Source organism: Gnatocerus cornutus, chromosome 3 (genome assembly GCF_029298725.1).
Source record: "Gnatocerus cornutus isolate USDA-ARS CGAHR chromosome 3, icGnaCorn1.1, whole genome shotgun sequence".
Lineage (NCBI taxonomy): Eukaryota > Metazoa > Arthropoda > Insecta > Coleoptera > Tenebrionidae > Gnatocerus > Gnatocerus cornutus.
The window spans coordinates 12880103-12898106 of record NC_142235.1 but is presented as its reverse complement, the minus strand read 5'-3'; the positions used below and the strand labels follow the sequence as shown (position 1 = coordinate 12898106).

The 18004-nt window shown below is 32.9% G+C and overlaps 4 protein-coding genes across 5 annotated transcripts; 1 reads left to right on the top strand and 3 right to left on the bottom strand.

The window, feature by feature from the left end:
* Window positions 1–26: 26 nt before the first annotated feature.
* Window positions 27–1497, bottom strand: LOC148177089 (cytochrome P450 6A1-like). The gene is made up of 3 exons (XM_088033257.1): window positions 516–1497; window positions 242–469; window positions 27–196 (listed from the first exon to the last, which is right to left on the bottom strand). The coding sequence occupies exons 1-3, from the start codon at window positions 1495–1497 to the stop codon at window positions 27–29; spliced, it is 1380 nt and encodes a 459-aa protein (XP_087889383.1).
* A 2554-nt stretch (window positions 1498–4051) lies between these two features.
* Window positions 4052–5116, top strand: LOC148177088 (farnesol dehydrogenase-like). The gene is made up of 4 exons (XM_088032361.1): window positions 4052–4205; window positions 4251–4712; window positions 4760–4915; window positions 4962–5116. Exons 1-4 carry the CDS (start codon window positions 4098–4100, stop codon window positions 5001–5003), a joined length of 768 nt encoding a protein of 255 aa, XP_087888487.1. The 5' UTR covers window positions 4052–4097; the 3' UTR covers window positions 5004–5116.
* A 4347-nt stretch (window positions 5117–9463) lies between these two features.
* LOC148177087 (uncharacterized) lies at window positions 9464–10849 on the bottom strand. The gene is made up of 2 exons (XM_088033256.1): window positions 9957–10849; window positions 9464–9907 (listed from the first exon to the last, which is right to left on the bottom strand). The coding sequence occupies exons 1-2, from the start codon at window positions 10749–10751 to the stop codon at window positions 9464–9466; spliced, it is 1239 nt and encodes a 412-aa protein (XP_087889382.1). The 5' UTR covers window positions 10752–10849.
* Window positions 10850–14613: 3764 nt separating this feature from the next.
* Window positions 14614–16317, bottom strand: LOC148177086 (putative cytochrome P450 6a14). Of its 2 annotated transcripts, XM_088032943.1 has the most exons (4): window positions 16298–16317; window positions 15121–16172; window positions 14823–15074; window positions 14614–14777 (listed from the first exon to the last, which is right to left on the bottom strand). In XM_088032943.1, exons 1-4 carry the CDS (start codon window positions 16315–16317, stop codon window positions 14614–14616), a joined length of 1488 nt encoding a protein of 495 aa, XP_087889069.1. The 2 variants fall into 2 exon arrangements, with proteins under 2 accessions (XP_087889069.1, XP_087889068.1); XM_088032942.1 differs by lacking the exon at window positions 16298–16317 and having other exon boundaries at window positions 15121–16180.
* Window positions 16318–18004: the final 1687 nt, after the last annotated feature.

Here is an 18004-nt window from a genome sequence, read left to right as displayed (position 1 = left end):
GTACGACTTTATTTGCACTTACAAATTCAATTTTTAATTTCGGCAGCATTCAACCAAATTCCATCTTTCGGTGTCAGCACCAACATCTCCGGTCTCATCCTCAAAGGCTCCTTCGTCCTTCCATTTACTGTAAATTTAAACCTTCTCACCAAAAACGCCAAAATCATCTTTACCTGCAACTGCCCAAAACGCATCCCTAGAAAAAATCATGTATACAACACTAAAAACATTAAAATTTTACCAATACAAACACGAGGACCCGCTCCAAAGGGCAGAAACGCAAAACTTTCTCTGGGAGTCCTGTCAGGATCAAAAGTCTCAGGATCTGGGTAAAACTCCTCATCGTGATGAATCCCAAGAATTGGTATAACAATTTTAGTGTTCTTTTTGACGGTGATGGTACCAATCTTGTAGTCCTTCTCACACTTCCGGTTTAGATAAGCAGCCGGTGGGTACTTTCTTAAAGTTTCTGCAACAAAAACTTTGACTTAGAGCTTCGGCAGCTGAAGTAGTACCATCAAGAACTTTGTCTAAGAACTTCATTTCTTGTAGAGTATCATAGTTGATACTTGTGTGCCTCCCAACCTCTTTTCTGACTCTGTCTTGGATCTCTTGGTTTTTACTGAGTTCGTACAGAGCGAAAGAGATTGCCGACGGTGATGTCGACATCCCTGCCAAGAAGAAAATGAAGCATTGAGCTGCTATTTCTTCGATTTTTAGTAGTGTGCCATCGTCATTCTTCACCGTTGCTAAGAATTGAAGAAAATCATGGCGGAAGACTGTTTTTTCTCTTCTTTGCTTAACAGCTCGTTTCACCACCTCCAAAAAGAACTCCGAGGCGTCTTGTGGTACTAAAACAATTCCGAAAAACTTCCCCAATGTTGGGAAATTATCAACAATGAACCCTTTGATGCGGCGGCTTCTTGACCTTTTAAAGATTTTTCTGCCGAAGTGTTCAAACAGAGACTCTCCTTCTTCGTACCACTCTAAGCCGAAAGCACAACTTTCAATGACGTCGCGGACGAAACTTTCTGCCAGTTTCTTGATATCAACGACGTCTTCAACTTTAACTTTGTCCAGGCAGTGTAACATCAAAGGAAACATCAACTTCAACTTATTCGCAGTAAAGAGTTGGTTGAGGTTCCCTCGCATCCTCTTCCATTCTTCGTCACTGGTGTTAAAGATGTGACAACTAAGAGGATCATTTTCATTGTAGTAGTACCCACGATGAGGAAAATGTTCAAAGTCTTTGGTCATGATGTTCTTCACTAGATTTAGGTTGGTAGGAATAAAAATTGGGGATAGTTGTAAAAAAACACCACAGTAGTACCAACCCCTCGCTTTGGATATATTGTAAACATGTTTGAGTTTGATGCCCAAATGTTCGCGGGATGTTGAGAAATGTTCTTGCAAAGTTGGGATGTTGTGTCTCTTCCAATAATTAAAAAACCAGAAGTAGGCGAGTGCGGTTATGCAAAGTATGAAAATTAGAAACATTTCACTATCGCAGTTGTACTAAGTATTTGTTATTTAAGTAGTTTTGTTCTTATCAGCAATTAAAGATTACGTCAGTTTAGATAAGGATATTATAATTATAATGAAGAAAGGTCATGGAACGATAAGAGCTTGTTTCTGTTCAAATTCATAAAAATTACTGAACACTTAGTTTTTGAATTTTTTCAGTTTCTTAATTTTTTAGTTTTTTATTTTCTCAGTTTCCAAATATCTTTTTTACCTGGTATATAAGTTTTTTAGTTTCTCTATTTTTAGTTTTTTTTTAGTATTTTTATAGTTTTTTCGTTTGTCAGATTCCTAATTTTTTTAATCTACTATTTTCATAGTTTTCTACTTTCCCAATTTCTTTGTTTCTAACTTTTCTAGCTTCTCAGTTCCGAGTTGCTTCAATTCTCAGTTTTCTAGTTTATCAGGCTTGTAGTTCTTTAATTTTCTAGTCTTCTAGATTTCCAGTTTTGTACTTTTATACTGTTGCTACTTTCAAAATTTCTTAGTTTTTCAATTCCATAGATTCTCTGTTGCTTAGTTTCACAGTTTCTTTGTTTTTTCAGTTTTTTATTGTTCTATCTAGTTTCCTAGTGTTTCAGTTTACAACAAAGTTTCTCAGTATACTAATTTCTCGATTTTCTAATTTCTCAGTTTCCTACTTTTCCAGGTTTTCAGTTCATCAGTTTTTTAGTTTTACAGTATCCTAGTTTCTCAGTTTTTTTGTTTCTCCGTTAGTTACAATTATATTCTCTGTTTCTTACTTTCGTAGTTTTTTAATTTTCTAGTTTCTCAGTTTTCTAGTATTCCACTTTATTAGTTTCTGTTTTGTAGTTTCGTAGATTTTTAGCTTGTTATTTTTGTAGTTTTTCAATTTCGTAGTTTCGCAGTATCCGAAGTTTCTCATTTTCCTGGATTTCCAGTTTTTTAGTTTCCCCGTTTTCTAGTTTCTTTGTTTTTCAGTTTACTAGTTTTATCAGATTACTAGTTTTCAAGTTACTTTAGATTTTCTGTTTCTAAGTTTCTTAGTTTCGTAGTGTTTTAATTTTCTAGTGCTTCAATTTTGTAATTTCTCAGATTTTTAGATTCTCAGTTTTGTGGTTTTTTAATTTTCTAGTCTCTTAGTATTTAAGTTTCCTGTTTTTCAAAATTTTTGTTTTTTTAGTTTACCTACTAGTTTCTTAGTTTATTTTTTTTTTATTTCTAGTTTCCAAGTAACTTGAATTTTCTATTTTTTAATTTCTAGATTCTCAGTTTTCTAATTTCTCACTTTCTTTGTTTCCATGTTTCCTAGTTTATTTATTTCTTATTAGATTCTTAGTTTCTCAGTTTCCTAGTTTTAAAGTTTTTTTGCTTTTTTTATTCCTAGATTCTCAGTTTCTCAATTTCGTAATATCTTTATTTTCTTGATTCTCAATTTTTCAATTTTTCAGATTTTTTGTTTTCCAGGTTATTAATTTCTCACTTTCTTCGTTTCTCGCTTTCCTAATTTTTTCGAATTTTTGTTTCTCAGATTCCTCGTTTTTCAGTTTCTAATATTTTTAGCCTCTCAGCTTATTATTTTCTCAGTTTATTAGTTTCCAAATTATTTAGATTCTTTATTTCTTAGTTTCAAAGTTTCTCAGTTTTTTTAGTTTTCTTAGTTTCTAAGTTTCCTGAATTAGTAAATTGAGAAAATAAAAATTCAAAACGTTCAAAAACTGCGAAACTAAAAAACCAAATAGAAACTATTAACATGACATAGAAAATTAAAAACTAATAAAATAAAAAACTAAAAATTCTATAAACAAAAGAACTAACCTATTTTTTTAACAGAACAAAAAATTCAAGATTGAAAACATCAGACTTAGAGTTGAAGACAATCGTTAAATGAAAATCTAAGAAGGAAAAAAACCAAGAAAGTAAAAAACTAAGAAATCGAAAAAATAATGAAACAAGAAATAAGGAAGTTAATAAACTGAGAAAATAAAATGTAAGAAAAAATTGTTCAAAATTAATGTCCAGCCAATTTGAAAAGCTGTAAAATTGTAAAATTAATCAACTGGAGTTATAAGAAATCGTAAATTTCAAAAAACAAGAAAAATAAATGAATGAAAGTTTATTAGCAAAAAGCTAAATCCAAAAAATTAGTAATAATTACACGAACAATAACAGAAAAAAACATAATTAAAAATACAATGAATATAAAATATACAGTAGTAATAGGTAGCGGATAATAAAAAAACATAACAAATTAAAGAATACGAAATCTGAGAAACTCAAAAACTGCCAAACTGAGAAATTAATTAAATAAGAAAGCTGAAAAACCGAGTAACAAAAAACTAGAGAAACTCTGAAACTGAAAATCTGCGAAACTAGAAACTAATAATATAATCAATAAACTGCAACAAAACTGAGCGACTCAGAGCCTGAGCATCTGATCCTCCGAGTTCTCAAAAAGCCAAGAAATCGTCTTAAAAGTGTCAAGGTAAGCGTATCGATTTCCGATACTCCCTCACAGTAACTAAGTACTAATTTAACAAAATAAATTACAAATCAATACTCCTCATATCGATACCAGTCGTCGCTATAACCCCCTTGACCCAACATCCCAAAAAATGTCTCTTTCTTTTGACCGCTGGGTGGGCAAAATCGCCGTTGTTACAGGCGCTAGTTCTGGAATCGGTGCTGCAGTGTCAGAATTCCTGGTGGACAAAGGACTCATTGTAAGGCCCAAAAATGCACTTCCGAATTCTCTCATTATTTTCTAGGTTGTGGGTTTAGCCCGCCGCGTGGAGCTCATCGAAGAAAAAGCCCAAGAGCTCGCAGACAAGCCCGGGAAACTCTACGGTGTTAAAGTCGACATCCGCAAAGAAGAAGATGTTATCAACGCCTTCGAGTGGATTGCAAGAAACCTCGGGCATGTCCACATCCTCATCAATAACGCCGGAGTGATCGCGGCGAATGATCTATGGAACGGCGACGGTGACGAGTGGAAGAAAACCATCGAAGTTAACATCTTCGGATTGTGCATAGCCACCAGAGAGGCTGTCCAAGTAATGAAAGACAATGGGATTAATGGGCACATTATTCATATTAACAGCGTGGCTGGGTTAAGAGTGCCCATTTTGTCGGAGCTCAATGTTTACGCGGGGACAAAACACGCCGTTACGGCCCTGGCGGAGACACTCAGGAGAGAGTTGGTAACACTGGGACTGAAGATTAGAGTTACGGTGAGATTAAAGGTTTGTAGTCAGAAACAGTCAGAGATTTGTTTTAGAATTTGGCTCCGGGGTTTGTCGTCAGCGAGATGACTACATTGAACCCGAATTTGACCAAAGAACGGATTGATGTAATCAAGACTATGCCTCTGTTAGAACCGGAAGACATAGCGGAAGCGATTGGGTACATTTTGTCCACTCCGGAGAGAGTTCATGTATGACTATCTTACAATTTGACTTTTTTTAAATTTTGAATTTTAGATTAATCAGTTGACTATAACTCCCACTGGAGAACTCATTTAGTCCAAGAAGAGATAAAGTTTCACTTTTCTTCACCACCGCTTTTGATGTTTTCAACTTTCAACACGTTTAATTCAAATTCTGTATTACCAAAATAAAACTTTTCGAAAAATTTAGTTTTGCCGTATTTTTGTTTCCCAATTTTCTAGTTTCTTAGTGTTTTAGTTTCACAATGTCGTAATTTTTCAGTTTTCTAGTTTCTCAATTTCGTTGGCTTAGAGCTTCTTAGTTTCTCAGTATCCTAGTTTTGTGTACCTGCGTCTCAGATCAGTGAAGAGTTTTTGTATAGTTTTTACGGAATGTTTTAGTTCATTTTGAAGCAGTATGAATTCGGCATTTGTGCAGAATACATGTTAAAAGGGAAACGCATTTATTTATTCACTCCTCATCCTGAGACATAACAGTGACGACAAGGTAGAACTCACTCCTTAGTGTATGTGTTGTGGTAGTTACAATTGCATCCAAAAATAATGCACCAGGGTATGAATATAATATGCACTCAACAATACATTTTACCCCTAGAACTTTTGGGTTGGTCTGCTTGAAATCTGAGCGGTCAGTTTTTGTACAAGGGTGCGTCAGACAACCATATTTTATTTACAACTAACTTGAAAACTCATGCAGATTGAGTCGACTAAACAACATGATTTGAAGACCATTGAAAGAAATTTTGAATCAATGTTTGTATTTTTAAGCAATGACCTCATTTCCACTATAAGTTGATTGCGATTAAATTAATCACGCATTTAATTAAGTTTCATTGCTGACATGGATGGATGATGGAATCAAATATTAATTTTAATTAAAGATGTAATTTTTAATTTTTAATTTATTTCTTAAAATTCATTTTTCTTCACATAATTCACTTTCATTGCTAAAAAAGTAAATTTTAGAACAATTGATTTTTAATTCTGATCAATAGTAAGTAACTAAGTATAGGCCGGTTTAATGCAATAATTGAAAATTAAATTAAACTTGCAATTTACTTATGTCACTTTAACATAATGTTAAATATTTCATTTCATTCTAAATTGTTAGAGTAACAGTATCACTTTAGCAGGAAATTGTATAAAGGCACATTTAACAATCCTAGTGCTGTTAAAAATTTGGCAACAATACTAGTGTTGGTAATTTTGCTAAACTGTTTACATGTTTTACTGATTATGGCCAACTAGCATTAATAATTTTTGAAGCCTCAATTTATACATTTTCTCGAGTTTTAGTTTTTCAAATGGTTTTTCAGATGTAAAAACCCTAATAACGTTATTTGGTTTTGTAAAAATCTTTGATCAAAATTAAGGATTTAATTTTGTTTCGGTAAACCGGGTGTAAAGTCCGTTTTTTAATTAAAAAACCACCAACACCGCACTCTACAATCCGCAACATCGTCGATGGTGACTTTTTGGTCATAAAATCAAATAGGTTAGCTGCCTAATTGACAATTTGATCACACAAAACGGCCGTCCAGGCTGTGCCGAGTCTATTGAATCCTGATTTGCAATCCAACAGGGTGTAAAAAAAACACGTTTTTAACGGAAACAATGCCTAATTTTCAGAAATGTCAAAAAATTGACAAATATTTTCTCACCAAAAATCTCCCTAGACAACGTTGTCGGGTGTAATGCAGGGGAAAATTGTGGTGTTGGTGATGTTTTTTAAAAAAAAACGGACTTTATAATTTTTTTAATTATTTGTCTCTAGCTATAAAATAGTTTTTTTTAACTTTGCCATAAAAATACATTTTCTGTCATTGTTTGGGACCTAAGAAACTCAAATTTTCTTTCATTTTTTTCACTAGTAATTAACTTATGTTTCTACTAACTAGTAAGTGAAAAAGTTACAAAACAATGAGAGCAAGTGATTTGACATGTCAAAATTGACAATTATATTTTTATTTAATTTAAGCGAAATTTGAAAAATTTTATACTGCATTTTTAAGCTAATCTAAATTTTAATCATTCTTCAACTCTATTATTACAAGTTAACATTAGATTAAAACAAAACTTAACTTCACACGTTGAGTAATCTACTATATTTTGTCTGTATGTCCTGAAACTTTATTTCTAAATATTTTTTTCCCAATTCCAGTAAATTTGAATCAACAAAAAGTTGTAATTTATTGGGGATTAATTCTAGTCATCAGACAAGACCCACCACTTTGAGGGTGATTATGTTTATAGGGTCTTGCGGTAAGTTTTGTGGAAACTGTTTAAATGCTCCACCGTATTTATACGCTTCTTTTACCATCACAGCACAGCAAAATAAGATCTAAATAATTTTAGAACAGGGTTTTTGCAAACATTGAAGAATTACCATTTTATGACTACCCAGATGTGCTGGGACGGTCAAGAACGGACTTGTACCTGCCCCAGCGAGGCCCTCAAAATGTTTTCCGATGCTGTTTGGAAATAAGCAATGGGATGGTGCATTATTTTTGGACGCAATTACCCCCGATTTTCGGTATTGATTTTTTTTTTGGTGCAAGTGAAGGTGACGCAAGATAAAATGTTAGCGTATCTATGCTGTAATTTATGTCAATAAGCTTGAGCTACAACTGAACAGCTTAAACTAGAAAATTGTAGCATAACCTTGACACATTTGTGAATAAACCGACATAAGCTAAAACTGCCATCTTAAGAACACAATGTAAAAAGATGTTTACGTAGATTAAAATCGTAGCGATACCGGTTTGAATACAGAAAAAAAAACCTACTCTTCATTTATTTTGAATACCGCATTTCAATGTTATAATTTGTAAAAATTGGAAAGCCAAATTTGAGAGGAATTATGTATTGGATTGAACATAAATGAGAACACTAAAGACTCGTTCGTGATTCAATTCAATACATAAATTCTCTCAAATTTGCCGTACAGCTTCACAATTTTCACAAATTATGACCTTGAAATGGGGTATTCAAAAGAAATGAGAAGACCTACCGCATTTATTAGTTATCTCTTTTATTTATTTAGTTTATTAGTTGAAAATGACCAATTCTTGCACTTAGAAACTGATACTTTGTTATCCATATCTGCTGCTGCTCGTCCATGGTACGACCTGTTAAAAATTTCACCCACAAATGTGCTTTTTCCGATATTTTCATGAATACAGCACTAACTGATTTGCACACAGTTGTATGATGCACACCTTCTTCGCTGCTAATACTCATTTGAAAACCTGGATCACTCAAAAATGGTAAAAATATTTCCATCTTTTTTTTGAGCGTCAGTGCACCCCCTCGCGTTTCATCACTCTCCCCTAAGAAATGGTTTGCTAACAACATTTTCGGAAAATTGATATAGCTTTTTATAATTCGCTGGGTCTGCAAGAAGTTCTTTCATAATAATGTTTTGGTTGTCTAACGTGCATAAACACTGCCATAAATGTCAAAACTGAAACAACTTTTAATATTTAGTATAGACAAAAGCATGCTACAAAAATTTACAGTTATTGCTTAAAATTATCAGTGTTCACTTGTTTTTATTCACATATTTTAAGCGTTAGCTGGAAAAATTAGATCAATCTAAAACTAATTAGGGAAAACCAGGGTAATGAGAGCCTACTAAGGGAAAATGTTGATAAAAACAACATTTGTTAACATTGTTATAATTTTTAATTAGGAACTCCAACATTCATTATTAAGGTCTATTTCAATCACAAATATAATAAATTACAGTCATAGGTTAAGGTCTAATAACGATTTTACAAAAAAAAGTCAATCGCTCCCATTACCCGACCATGCGGGTAATGAGAGCCCACTTAACAATGAACTATTTATTTGTAACACAAATAAAAAATAAATATAGAATATAACTTCATGCTTACCTTTCGCGCAAATGTGCCTGCTTATCATTCAATTACAATCGCTCTCATTACCCGACCGCTCCCATTACTCCGCGTTCCCCTAAACAAACTTATTTTGACACCCCCCACGCTGAATTAGTACCAACTTTGATAAAAACCCCTAACTTGCCAGATACACTCAGCTCTCATATACACCTTCCGCCACTAAAATTGAGACCTTTTATAGGTAATATATGAAGTTTACCTTGGCGCTGGCAATGGGCAGTTTTTTATAAGCATGGAGCGAAAAACACACAACCCTTCTTCGTGACTTAACGGATGGCGCTAACGACTCGTGTTTTTCGGGCGAAGTTTAACGATGGTTGACGGAAGCGCCCGAGTGCTTACGATCGCGCAAATGTGCCTACATTTCCTTGTATTATTATCGCTCCCATTACCCGATGGCTCCCATTACCCGGCGTTCCCCTACGTTAAAGATTTGTCTTCGCGAGGACGATACTGTGATTGGTATAGACAAAGCAGAAGAAAAGGGAAATTTTGCAGAAATATTCAGTTTTGAGATTCGGAATAAGGAACTTCTGAAATCATGAATAAAACCTGTGGTCAAATATATTGTTGAAAATAATTTAGTGTAATTTTTATTACAATAATAAATATTTATTTACATTAAACCATTTTTAAATGCATATTCAATTATGGGCCGCATTCTATTTTTAAATCCATTTGTATTGTTAATCTCGAAGTCAAAGGATGAGTTAATCTCGCCACCTTTTTCGACAGTCTCAACCATATCAGGCACATCACTTTTTTGCATGAAGGCAGCTTTGACTAACAATTGACACATCGCAACACCGAACTTCGCATATTTTTTCCATTCTTGGAAAAACGTTTCCAAAGAGTACGTTTTCGAAAAGGTGCTTCCCATTTCAGTTAACGCTTCACTAAACGCACTGTAGTACTCTTTCACCATAGTGTTTAGATCTGCAACATCCTGTGGACCTACACAAGAAAAGAGAAAATACGACAAATCTAGGACCGGAGAAGAGACGTTGGTTAACTGCCAATCCAGAATTTTTACATCGGAAATAATTTTCTTCTCATCATCCTGAAATTATTGTCAAACATCGTGAGTTTTTAGAAGAATTCGCACTTACGTCGTACTTAAACATAAAATTGTTATTCCAACAGTCTCCGTGAGTTAACACGTGCAAATCGTGGGCGTCAGGAACCATCTCGTAAAAAATAAAATCCATTTCGTCTTTGAGGGCAAGCCATTTGCTCAACACCTCTTTCTCAAGATCGTCTTTCAACAAATTGTATGCCTCGGTGGCAGTTTTTTTGATAATCGTCACACAGTCAGTTTCCTTAAAAAAGCCTCTTAGAATATTCACTTGCGTGTTGTTCGCTAGGTCTTGGAACTTCTCAGGTTGGCGTTCTCGTAATACCACTGAAATTGCGTGAAATTTACCATATTCTCTCACTAATAAATTAATATGAGTTCTAGTCAGCGAATTTTTCATGTTGTACATTTCATAACCAAAACTCTTTAAATTATCCATTATAATAACTTTTCGGGATGCATCAGTGTACACTCCGTAACACTTTGCTAAACTGTTGAACGGGTTGCCTATACTTAGTTCCCGTTGAAGTTGTTGGAAACAGGGAACAACTTCTTGATAAAAGTAAATTTCACGTTTGAATGGTTCTTGGAAAACTGGGGATAATTTTTTAACAGCTTCACTCGACTTATCACATTTTAGAACGAGACTGTATTCTATTTTCACTCCTTGTTTGCTTGTGCCCACCACATCTACGAATATCACGTCTCCCCAGTAGCCACTGCCTTTTTCTGTATTTCCAGTTAAATTAAACGAAAATGTTGCCAAGTCTTCGTTGTTTAGGGCGGTTTCCAGCCAAGTTTTAACTTGTTGTTTATTCAGGTTATCCATTTTTACAGGAAGAAACTACCACAACAACACAACACTAACTGCAGGTTCACTTGAGGTAAATAATCGTGTGAGTATGAGACAACAGTGTTGCTTTTTCACATTTTTATGAGAAGGAGATAGTGTATACTTTTCCAAGTTGACTCGTTATTATGGCCCTGCAATAACGATTACCGCAAACCTTATCAGTGGTTTCAAGGCTGTAAAGAACCCTGCCATAAATTATTTTCTAGGTAGTCCGAGAGATCTCAAACCAGGACATTTAATAATTTTTTTTCTAATTTCTAATTAAAATTTAGCAAATAAAATAAATCATAACTCTACCTAGTAAAATTAAATTAATTATTAAAAAAAATAAAAGAAAATATTCAGGATTTAATGTCACGTATAGCTTTGGCACCAAATGCAAGTTTTGTGTCCGGTGCGGTTCTGGTCGTACAATTGCGTCCAAAAATAATGCACCATAGTATGAACAGAATTTGCACCCAACAATACATTTTACCCCTAGAATTTTTGGGTTGGTCTGCTTTAGATCTGAGCGGTCAGTTTCCGTACAGAGGTGCGTCAGACAACCAAATTTTATTTACAACTCACTCGACAACTCATGCAGATTAAGTCGACAAAACGACATGGTTTGAGAAATATTGAAAGAAATTTAGAATCAATGTTTGTATTCCTAATCAATGACCCCGATCCTTCTATGAGTTGATTGCAATTAAGTTAATCTCGCATTTAAGTTTGATTGCTGACATTTGATGGAATTAAATATTAATTTTAATTATAGATGTAATTTTTAATTTTAATTTATTTCTTAAAATTATTGATAATTCTAACGTTCATTTTTCTTTATACAATTCACTTTCATTGCTAAAAAAGTAAATTTTAGAACAATCGATTTTTAATTCTGATCAATAGTAAGTAACTAAGTATAGGCCGGTTTAATTGAAATTAATTAAACTTGCAATTTACTTATGTCACTTTTAAATAATGTTAAATATTTCATTTTATTCTAAATTGTAAAGAGTAAGAGTATCACTTTTGCAGTAGATTGTATAAAGGCACATTTAACAATCCTAGTGCTGTTAAAAATTTGGAAACAATATTAGTGTTGGTAAATGCCTTTTTTTTGCAATTTCTTGATTTTGCCCACCTGTTTACATCTACCTAGCTATAGCCAACTAGCATTCATAATTTTTAAAGCATTAATTTATACATTTTCTCGAGTTTTAGTTTTTCAAACATAGTTTTTCAGATGTAAAAACCCCAATAACGTTATATGGTTTCGTAAAAATCAGTACGATTCTAATAATCGTTATAAAACGATTAGATTAATATTAAAAATAGCAAATCGTCGGCTTAAGGCGTCCATTTTGAATTGAAGTATGAAGATACAAAATACATCATAGTATAATAATGTGTATATATACATGTTGGTAAGTATTTATAAGAAAAGTGGTATTTATATAATAGGTACTTATTTACAATATTGACAATTAACTAATACATACAAAAAAAAATTATTGGATCAATTCTTGGTGTTGACAAAAATTATCAAAATTACAATATATTGCCAAACACCAAATTTTGTCAAAAAATGCAGACGTGCGTTTCGATAGCAATGCTACCATCATCAGAGCCATGATTAAACTGATTTTTCAATTTGTAGTTTCTGAGTTTCCTCGTGAATTAGGTCTTTAAGATACTAAGTTTTTTAGTTTTTCATTTTCCTCCTTTTATTACTTTCTTACATTCTCAGTTATCTAGTTTTTCAATTTCTTAGTTTACATTTTTCTAATTTCTTAGTATTCTACTTGGCGCATTTTTTAGTTTCTTAATTTCTTATAATTTTTTAATTTCTCTGCTTACTATTTGTTTAATTTATAGTTATTTAATGTTTACAATTTTTTCTCATTTTTTCAGTCTTCTAGTTTCACCGTTTAAAATTTTTTCAGTTTGCTAGTTTTTTAATTTCTTATTTTCCCATTTTCCTAAAGTCTCATTTTGATAGTTTTTCAGTATTCCAGTTTGCGCATTTTCTATGTGGTTTCGTTGTTTCCAAATTTTTCAATTTTTCAGTTTTTTAGTTGCCTAGTTTCCCAATTTTCTAGTTTCACAGTTTACAATTTTCTAGTTTTTTATTTTTTCAGTTCTCAATTTCTAATTTCTTAGTTTGTTAGTATTCTAGATTGCCCATTTTTTAGTTTCTCAGATTCCTAATTTTTCAACTATTTCTCAGTTTACTATATTTTCAGTTTCCTAGTTTCTCTGTTTACTTTTATTTAATTTCTTAGTTTCTCATTTCTCTTTCTATCTTTTCAGTTTTATTGTTGGGCAGTATTTGGGTTTGTGCATTTTCTAGTTTCTTTGTTTCTAAATTTTTCAATTATTTTCCAGTTTTTAGTTTCCTAGTTCCACAGTTTACTATTTTTTCAGTTTCTAAGTTTCCAATTTTCTAGTTTTTTATTTTCTCAGTTCTCAATTTCTTAATTTTTAGTTTGTTAGTATTCTAGATTGCCCATTTTTTAGTTTCTCAGATTCCTAATTTTTCAAGTATTTCTCAGTTTTTCAGTTTACTATATTTTCAGTTTCCTAGTTTTTCAGTTTACTTTTTTTTAATTTCTTAGTTTCTTATTAGGCGATATTTCGGTTTGTGCATTTTCTAGTTTCTTTGTTGCCAAATTTTTCAATTATTTTCCAGTACTTTAGTTTCCTAATTTCCCAATTTACTAGTTGCACAGTTTACTATTTTTTGAGTTTCCAAGTTTCCAGTTTTTTAGTTTTTATTTTCTCAGTTCTCATTTTCTTAATTTCTTAGTTTCTTAGTATTCTAGATTGCCCATTTTATGGTTTCTTAGCTTCCCAATTTTTCAATTATTTTTTAGTTTTTTAGTTTACTAGTTTATCAGTTTACTACATTTTCTGTTTCCTAGTTTCTCAGTTTTTTATTTTTTTAATTTCCTCTTTTCCTAATTTTTGAGTTTTTTTGTTTCTCAGTATTCGAGATTGCGCATTTTCGAGTTTCTTAGTTTCTTAATTTTCTAGTTTTTCATTTACATATTTTCTTAGTTTTCTTGATTCTCAGTTTTTTAGTTACATAGTTTCACATTTTTCTAATTGCTTAGTTTTATAGTTATTTAATTTTGTATTTTTTTATTATCTTTGCTTTTGAGTTTCTTAGTTTCCCCGTGTCTCAGTTCTTTGTTTTTTAATTTCTACTTTCCCAGTCTTCTACATTTCCAATTTCTTACTTTCTTCTTTTTTAATTTGTTAGTTACTTGTTAGTTTCTTAGTTTACTAGTTTGCACACTTTTTTGTTTCTCAGTTTACTAATTTCTTAGTTTCCCAGTTTCTCAATTTCCTAGTTTCTCAGTTTTCTCGGTTTTCAGTTACCTAGTTTGTTAGTTTTATAGTTTTTCAGCCTAAAACCAGATTCATTTGGACGTTGAAAGATGGAATTTGTTGGTAGCTCTACTTGTCAAGAGTGACAGGTAACAGGAGTACCAACATTATTTGTATTTATATCAGAACCTGTGACTGTTTTCAGTTCAACTATGTATTGTTTGTCTGTAAATTTCGTCTCTTTTATTTTTTTATCGTGATTTTGTTTATTTAAATGTACAAATTTTGGTTCAGAATTTTTACCTCCGTAAGCCTTTTTTTCCTGAGTCACGAGTTCTGGGACACCTGTATATTGTTTTAACTTCGGTGTAAATAAATGTAATTAATCTGATTATTACTTCAAGTTTAAACGTTGCTTTTATTATCCTGGATACAGAAAAAAGAAAAATGTGATTTCAGTGGCTATGCAACTAACATTACTGTGACGAAAACAAAATCCCAAACTTTTCAGAATTCTTAGAACAAATTAGATCTTTTGAGCATCTAGCCAAATCTCATTTTCCACAGCTAAAATAAATCCAGTCTTGTTATATTGAATTGGTTCCATCGTCTTTTTATTCACAGTTAACTTGTAGTTCCCCAAGATCGAAACCAAGCCTACCTTAGCCTGTAGCAACCCGAATCTCGTTCCTGAGAACCCATTTTCAGTAAAAAAAAAAGTTTTTACCAACTCACCAATGCAATGTCTTGGTCCTTCACCAAAAGGCAAGAACGCGTAGTGGTGTCTCAGTTTCTTCTTCTCCTCGCTGAACCTCTCAGGATCAAATTTTTCAGGATCAGGGTAGTACTCTTCGTCGTGGTGGATACCAAAAATAGAGACCATGACGGTGGTTCCTTGACTTACCACCACGTCTTCACCGGGAACTTTGTAGTCTTTGACGCACTTTCGGTTGGTTAAACCAAGTGGAGGATGCTTTCTTAGAGTCTCTGGAAGACGAGCGTACAGCCACTTGAAGTTCACTCGACGACTTACCATCGATGACTTGCGACAAGTACTTCATGTCTTGCAACGCTTCATAGGTCATATTTCCATACTCTGCCAAAACTTTCTTAACTTCCTCTCTTAGCTTGTCTTGAACATCTTGATTCTTGGCGAGTTCGTATAAAGCAAAAGCCATCAAAGAAGAAGATGTTTCAAAACCAGCACCAAAGAAAGCGCTACACTGAGACGCCACCTCGTCGAAAGTTAAGTTCTTCAGATTGATCATCATCTGCAAAAAATCGTTGCGCGTGTAATTGTTCTTCTCCCGGTACTCCATGGCTGCTTTCACCATCCTTATGATGAAGCTAGCAACATCCTTCTTCTGAATTGAAACACGAAAGAACGAAGCAAAGCGTGGGTAAATCGTCGCGAAGAGCTGCTTCAAACTCTCGTACTTGGACACGTTAAACATCCTTCGTCCGCACTTTCTAAATTCCGAGTTTTCATCTTCCAGAGCTTTACACTCAAGACCGAAGATACAAGATCCGATGACGTTGGTGGTGAAGCAAGCCGACACTTCTTTAATGTTAATAGGCTCTTTCATCTTACTTTCTTTCTCCATTCGCTTCTCGAGGTCTTTTTGACACTCTGTGATAAGATGAAACATCATCTTCATCTTCCCTGAAGAGAAAGTAGGTGTTAACTTCATCCTCATGTTTTTCCAGCGACTTCCTCGAAGTGAGACGAGATGTGCTTGAATGGGTTCCTTTTCATTCACGTAAAAGTCTCGATCGGCGAAGAACTGGAAGTCTTTGGTGAGGATGTTGCGGACGTGGTCTAAGTCAGTGATGAGGTAATTTGGTTTGTCGTACATGAAAAATCCTCCGTGTTTCCATCCACGACTCTTCATTTCATTGTAAAGTTTTTTAACACCAATAGTGATGTGTTCTTTACCTGTCAAGACATCGGAGAGGTTTCCAAAAGGAATTTGAGGTTTGAGGTAGAACACGTTCTTTTTTTTCCAGTACTGGTAAGTCCATCGAAAGTAGCCAACCACAAGGACCAAAAATATTAGCAAGAAAAAAATTATATTCAATAGAACGCTTAGCATTCTCAGAATTGTACAAAGTTACAATGACTTAAATTGAATAATTTGTCGAATTTATTTAACTTTTTTACAGGTGTTATCAATGTTACTAATAAAACACGTTTTGATAGCGTTGTTTACATTGCTCCGATATTATTCATACATACCATTATAGTACCAACTTGTGATTCATAAAGTGACAAATTTATAAAAATTGTACTTTTGTAGTCAAAAGCGAGGTGAAACTGCTCAGAGTTACTCAAAAATGTTGTCAGGTTTCTGAGCTCTGTTCTGAACTCTTTTAGAGTTTTTCCTAAAACGTAATTAACTTTAAAATAGCGTCTGAGTTTTTCTCCCCTACAAGCGAATTATTCTCAGAGTTAATAAGCTAACCAATGCTCAGAATTTCTCAGAGTGTGACAAGTGACAGTATAGAGTTTGTCTCAGAGTTAATTGCACTCATTTCTCTAAATTTTGAATTGCATTTCTCAGAGTTTTCTTACGTTAAAATTAACTCTTAAAAATAATTGTACTACTTTTGAGAGTTTCTTAGATTTGCACCAGAGTTAACAGACCAATATCCAAAAGTATTGTCGACTGAACTTGCATCTTTTTAGTTTCTCGGAATTTATGAGAGCAATTCGAAATTTTGAAATAAATTCAGAGTTTTTTGTTCAAAGCTTAACAGTCTGTTAAATTGCGAGTTTCTTTGTATTTAAAAAGTTAATAGTACATTAAGTGAAACAATTTGATCTCAGAACGTCTTAGAGTTTATTATTTTTCAGAGTATTTTCTCTACAACTTGGAACTTTTTACAAATTTTAGAGAACAATAAGAAACTGCTTAGAGTTTTTTGCAAGTCTCTCAGATTCCTGAATAAAAGCTCATATAATTAAGAGTATTTTGAGAGTTAAGTTAGAACTCAGAGTTTTTTCGAGTGGTGGAGCTTTTCTCAGAATACATTTGAATAACATCTGTAAGTCAAATTTCTTTTTTAAAAGCGAGAGTTAACGTCAGAGTTATTGGATTCCGACTGTCCCAAAGTTTTCGTCCTCCGAGGATAAAATTTTGACGCATATTTAATCTTATAGTGTAATTGTGTTAATTACAATGATTTCACTAAAACTTATAATTACATTTCTCAGAATTTTCTTTCGTTAAAATTAACTCTTGGAATTAATCTGAGAATTTTCGACAAAGGCAAAATTAACTCTCAAGAGTTTTTTAGATTTGCACCAGAGTTAATAGAGCAATATCCAAAAATATTGTCTTAAAAACTTGTTACATCTTTTCACTCTCTCAGAGTTTTATTTCTTCATCTTCATTTTATCTAAAAAGAGGAGTTTTTTATATGTTACAATTTGATCTCAGAACGTCTCATAGTTTATTAGTATTCACAATATTTTCTCTGTAACTTGAAAATTCTCACAATTTTCAGAAAACAATTAGAAACTGCTCATAGTTCCTCAAAAGTTTTTCGACGTTTTGCTGTATCTGAGCTCAGAATTTCTTACTTAGGCGCTTCTAAACTTTTGTAAAATAAATTTTTTGCAAGTGTCTGAGATTCCTGAATAAAAACTTACATATAATTAAGAGTTATTTTGAGAGTTAAGTTAGAACTCAGAGTTTTCTCGAGTGGTGGAGTTTTTCCCTGAATGTAATTAAATAACATCTGTAAGTCAATTTTCTCTCTTACAAGCTGGAGTTATATAACGTCAGAGTTATTAAATTCAGACTGTCCCAGAGTTTTAGTCCATCTCCGAGGATAAAATTTTGTCACCGATTTAATCTTACAGTGTAATTGTGTTAATTACAATGATTTTACTAAAATTTAAAATTGCATTTCTC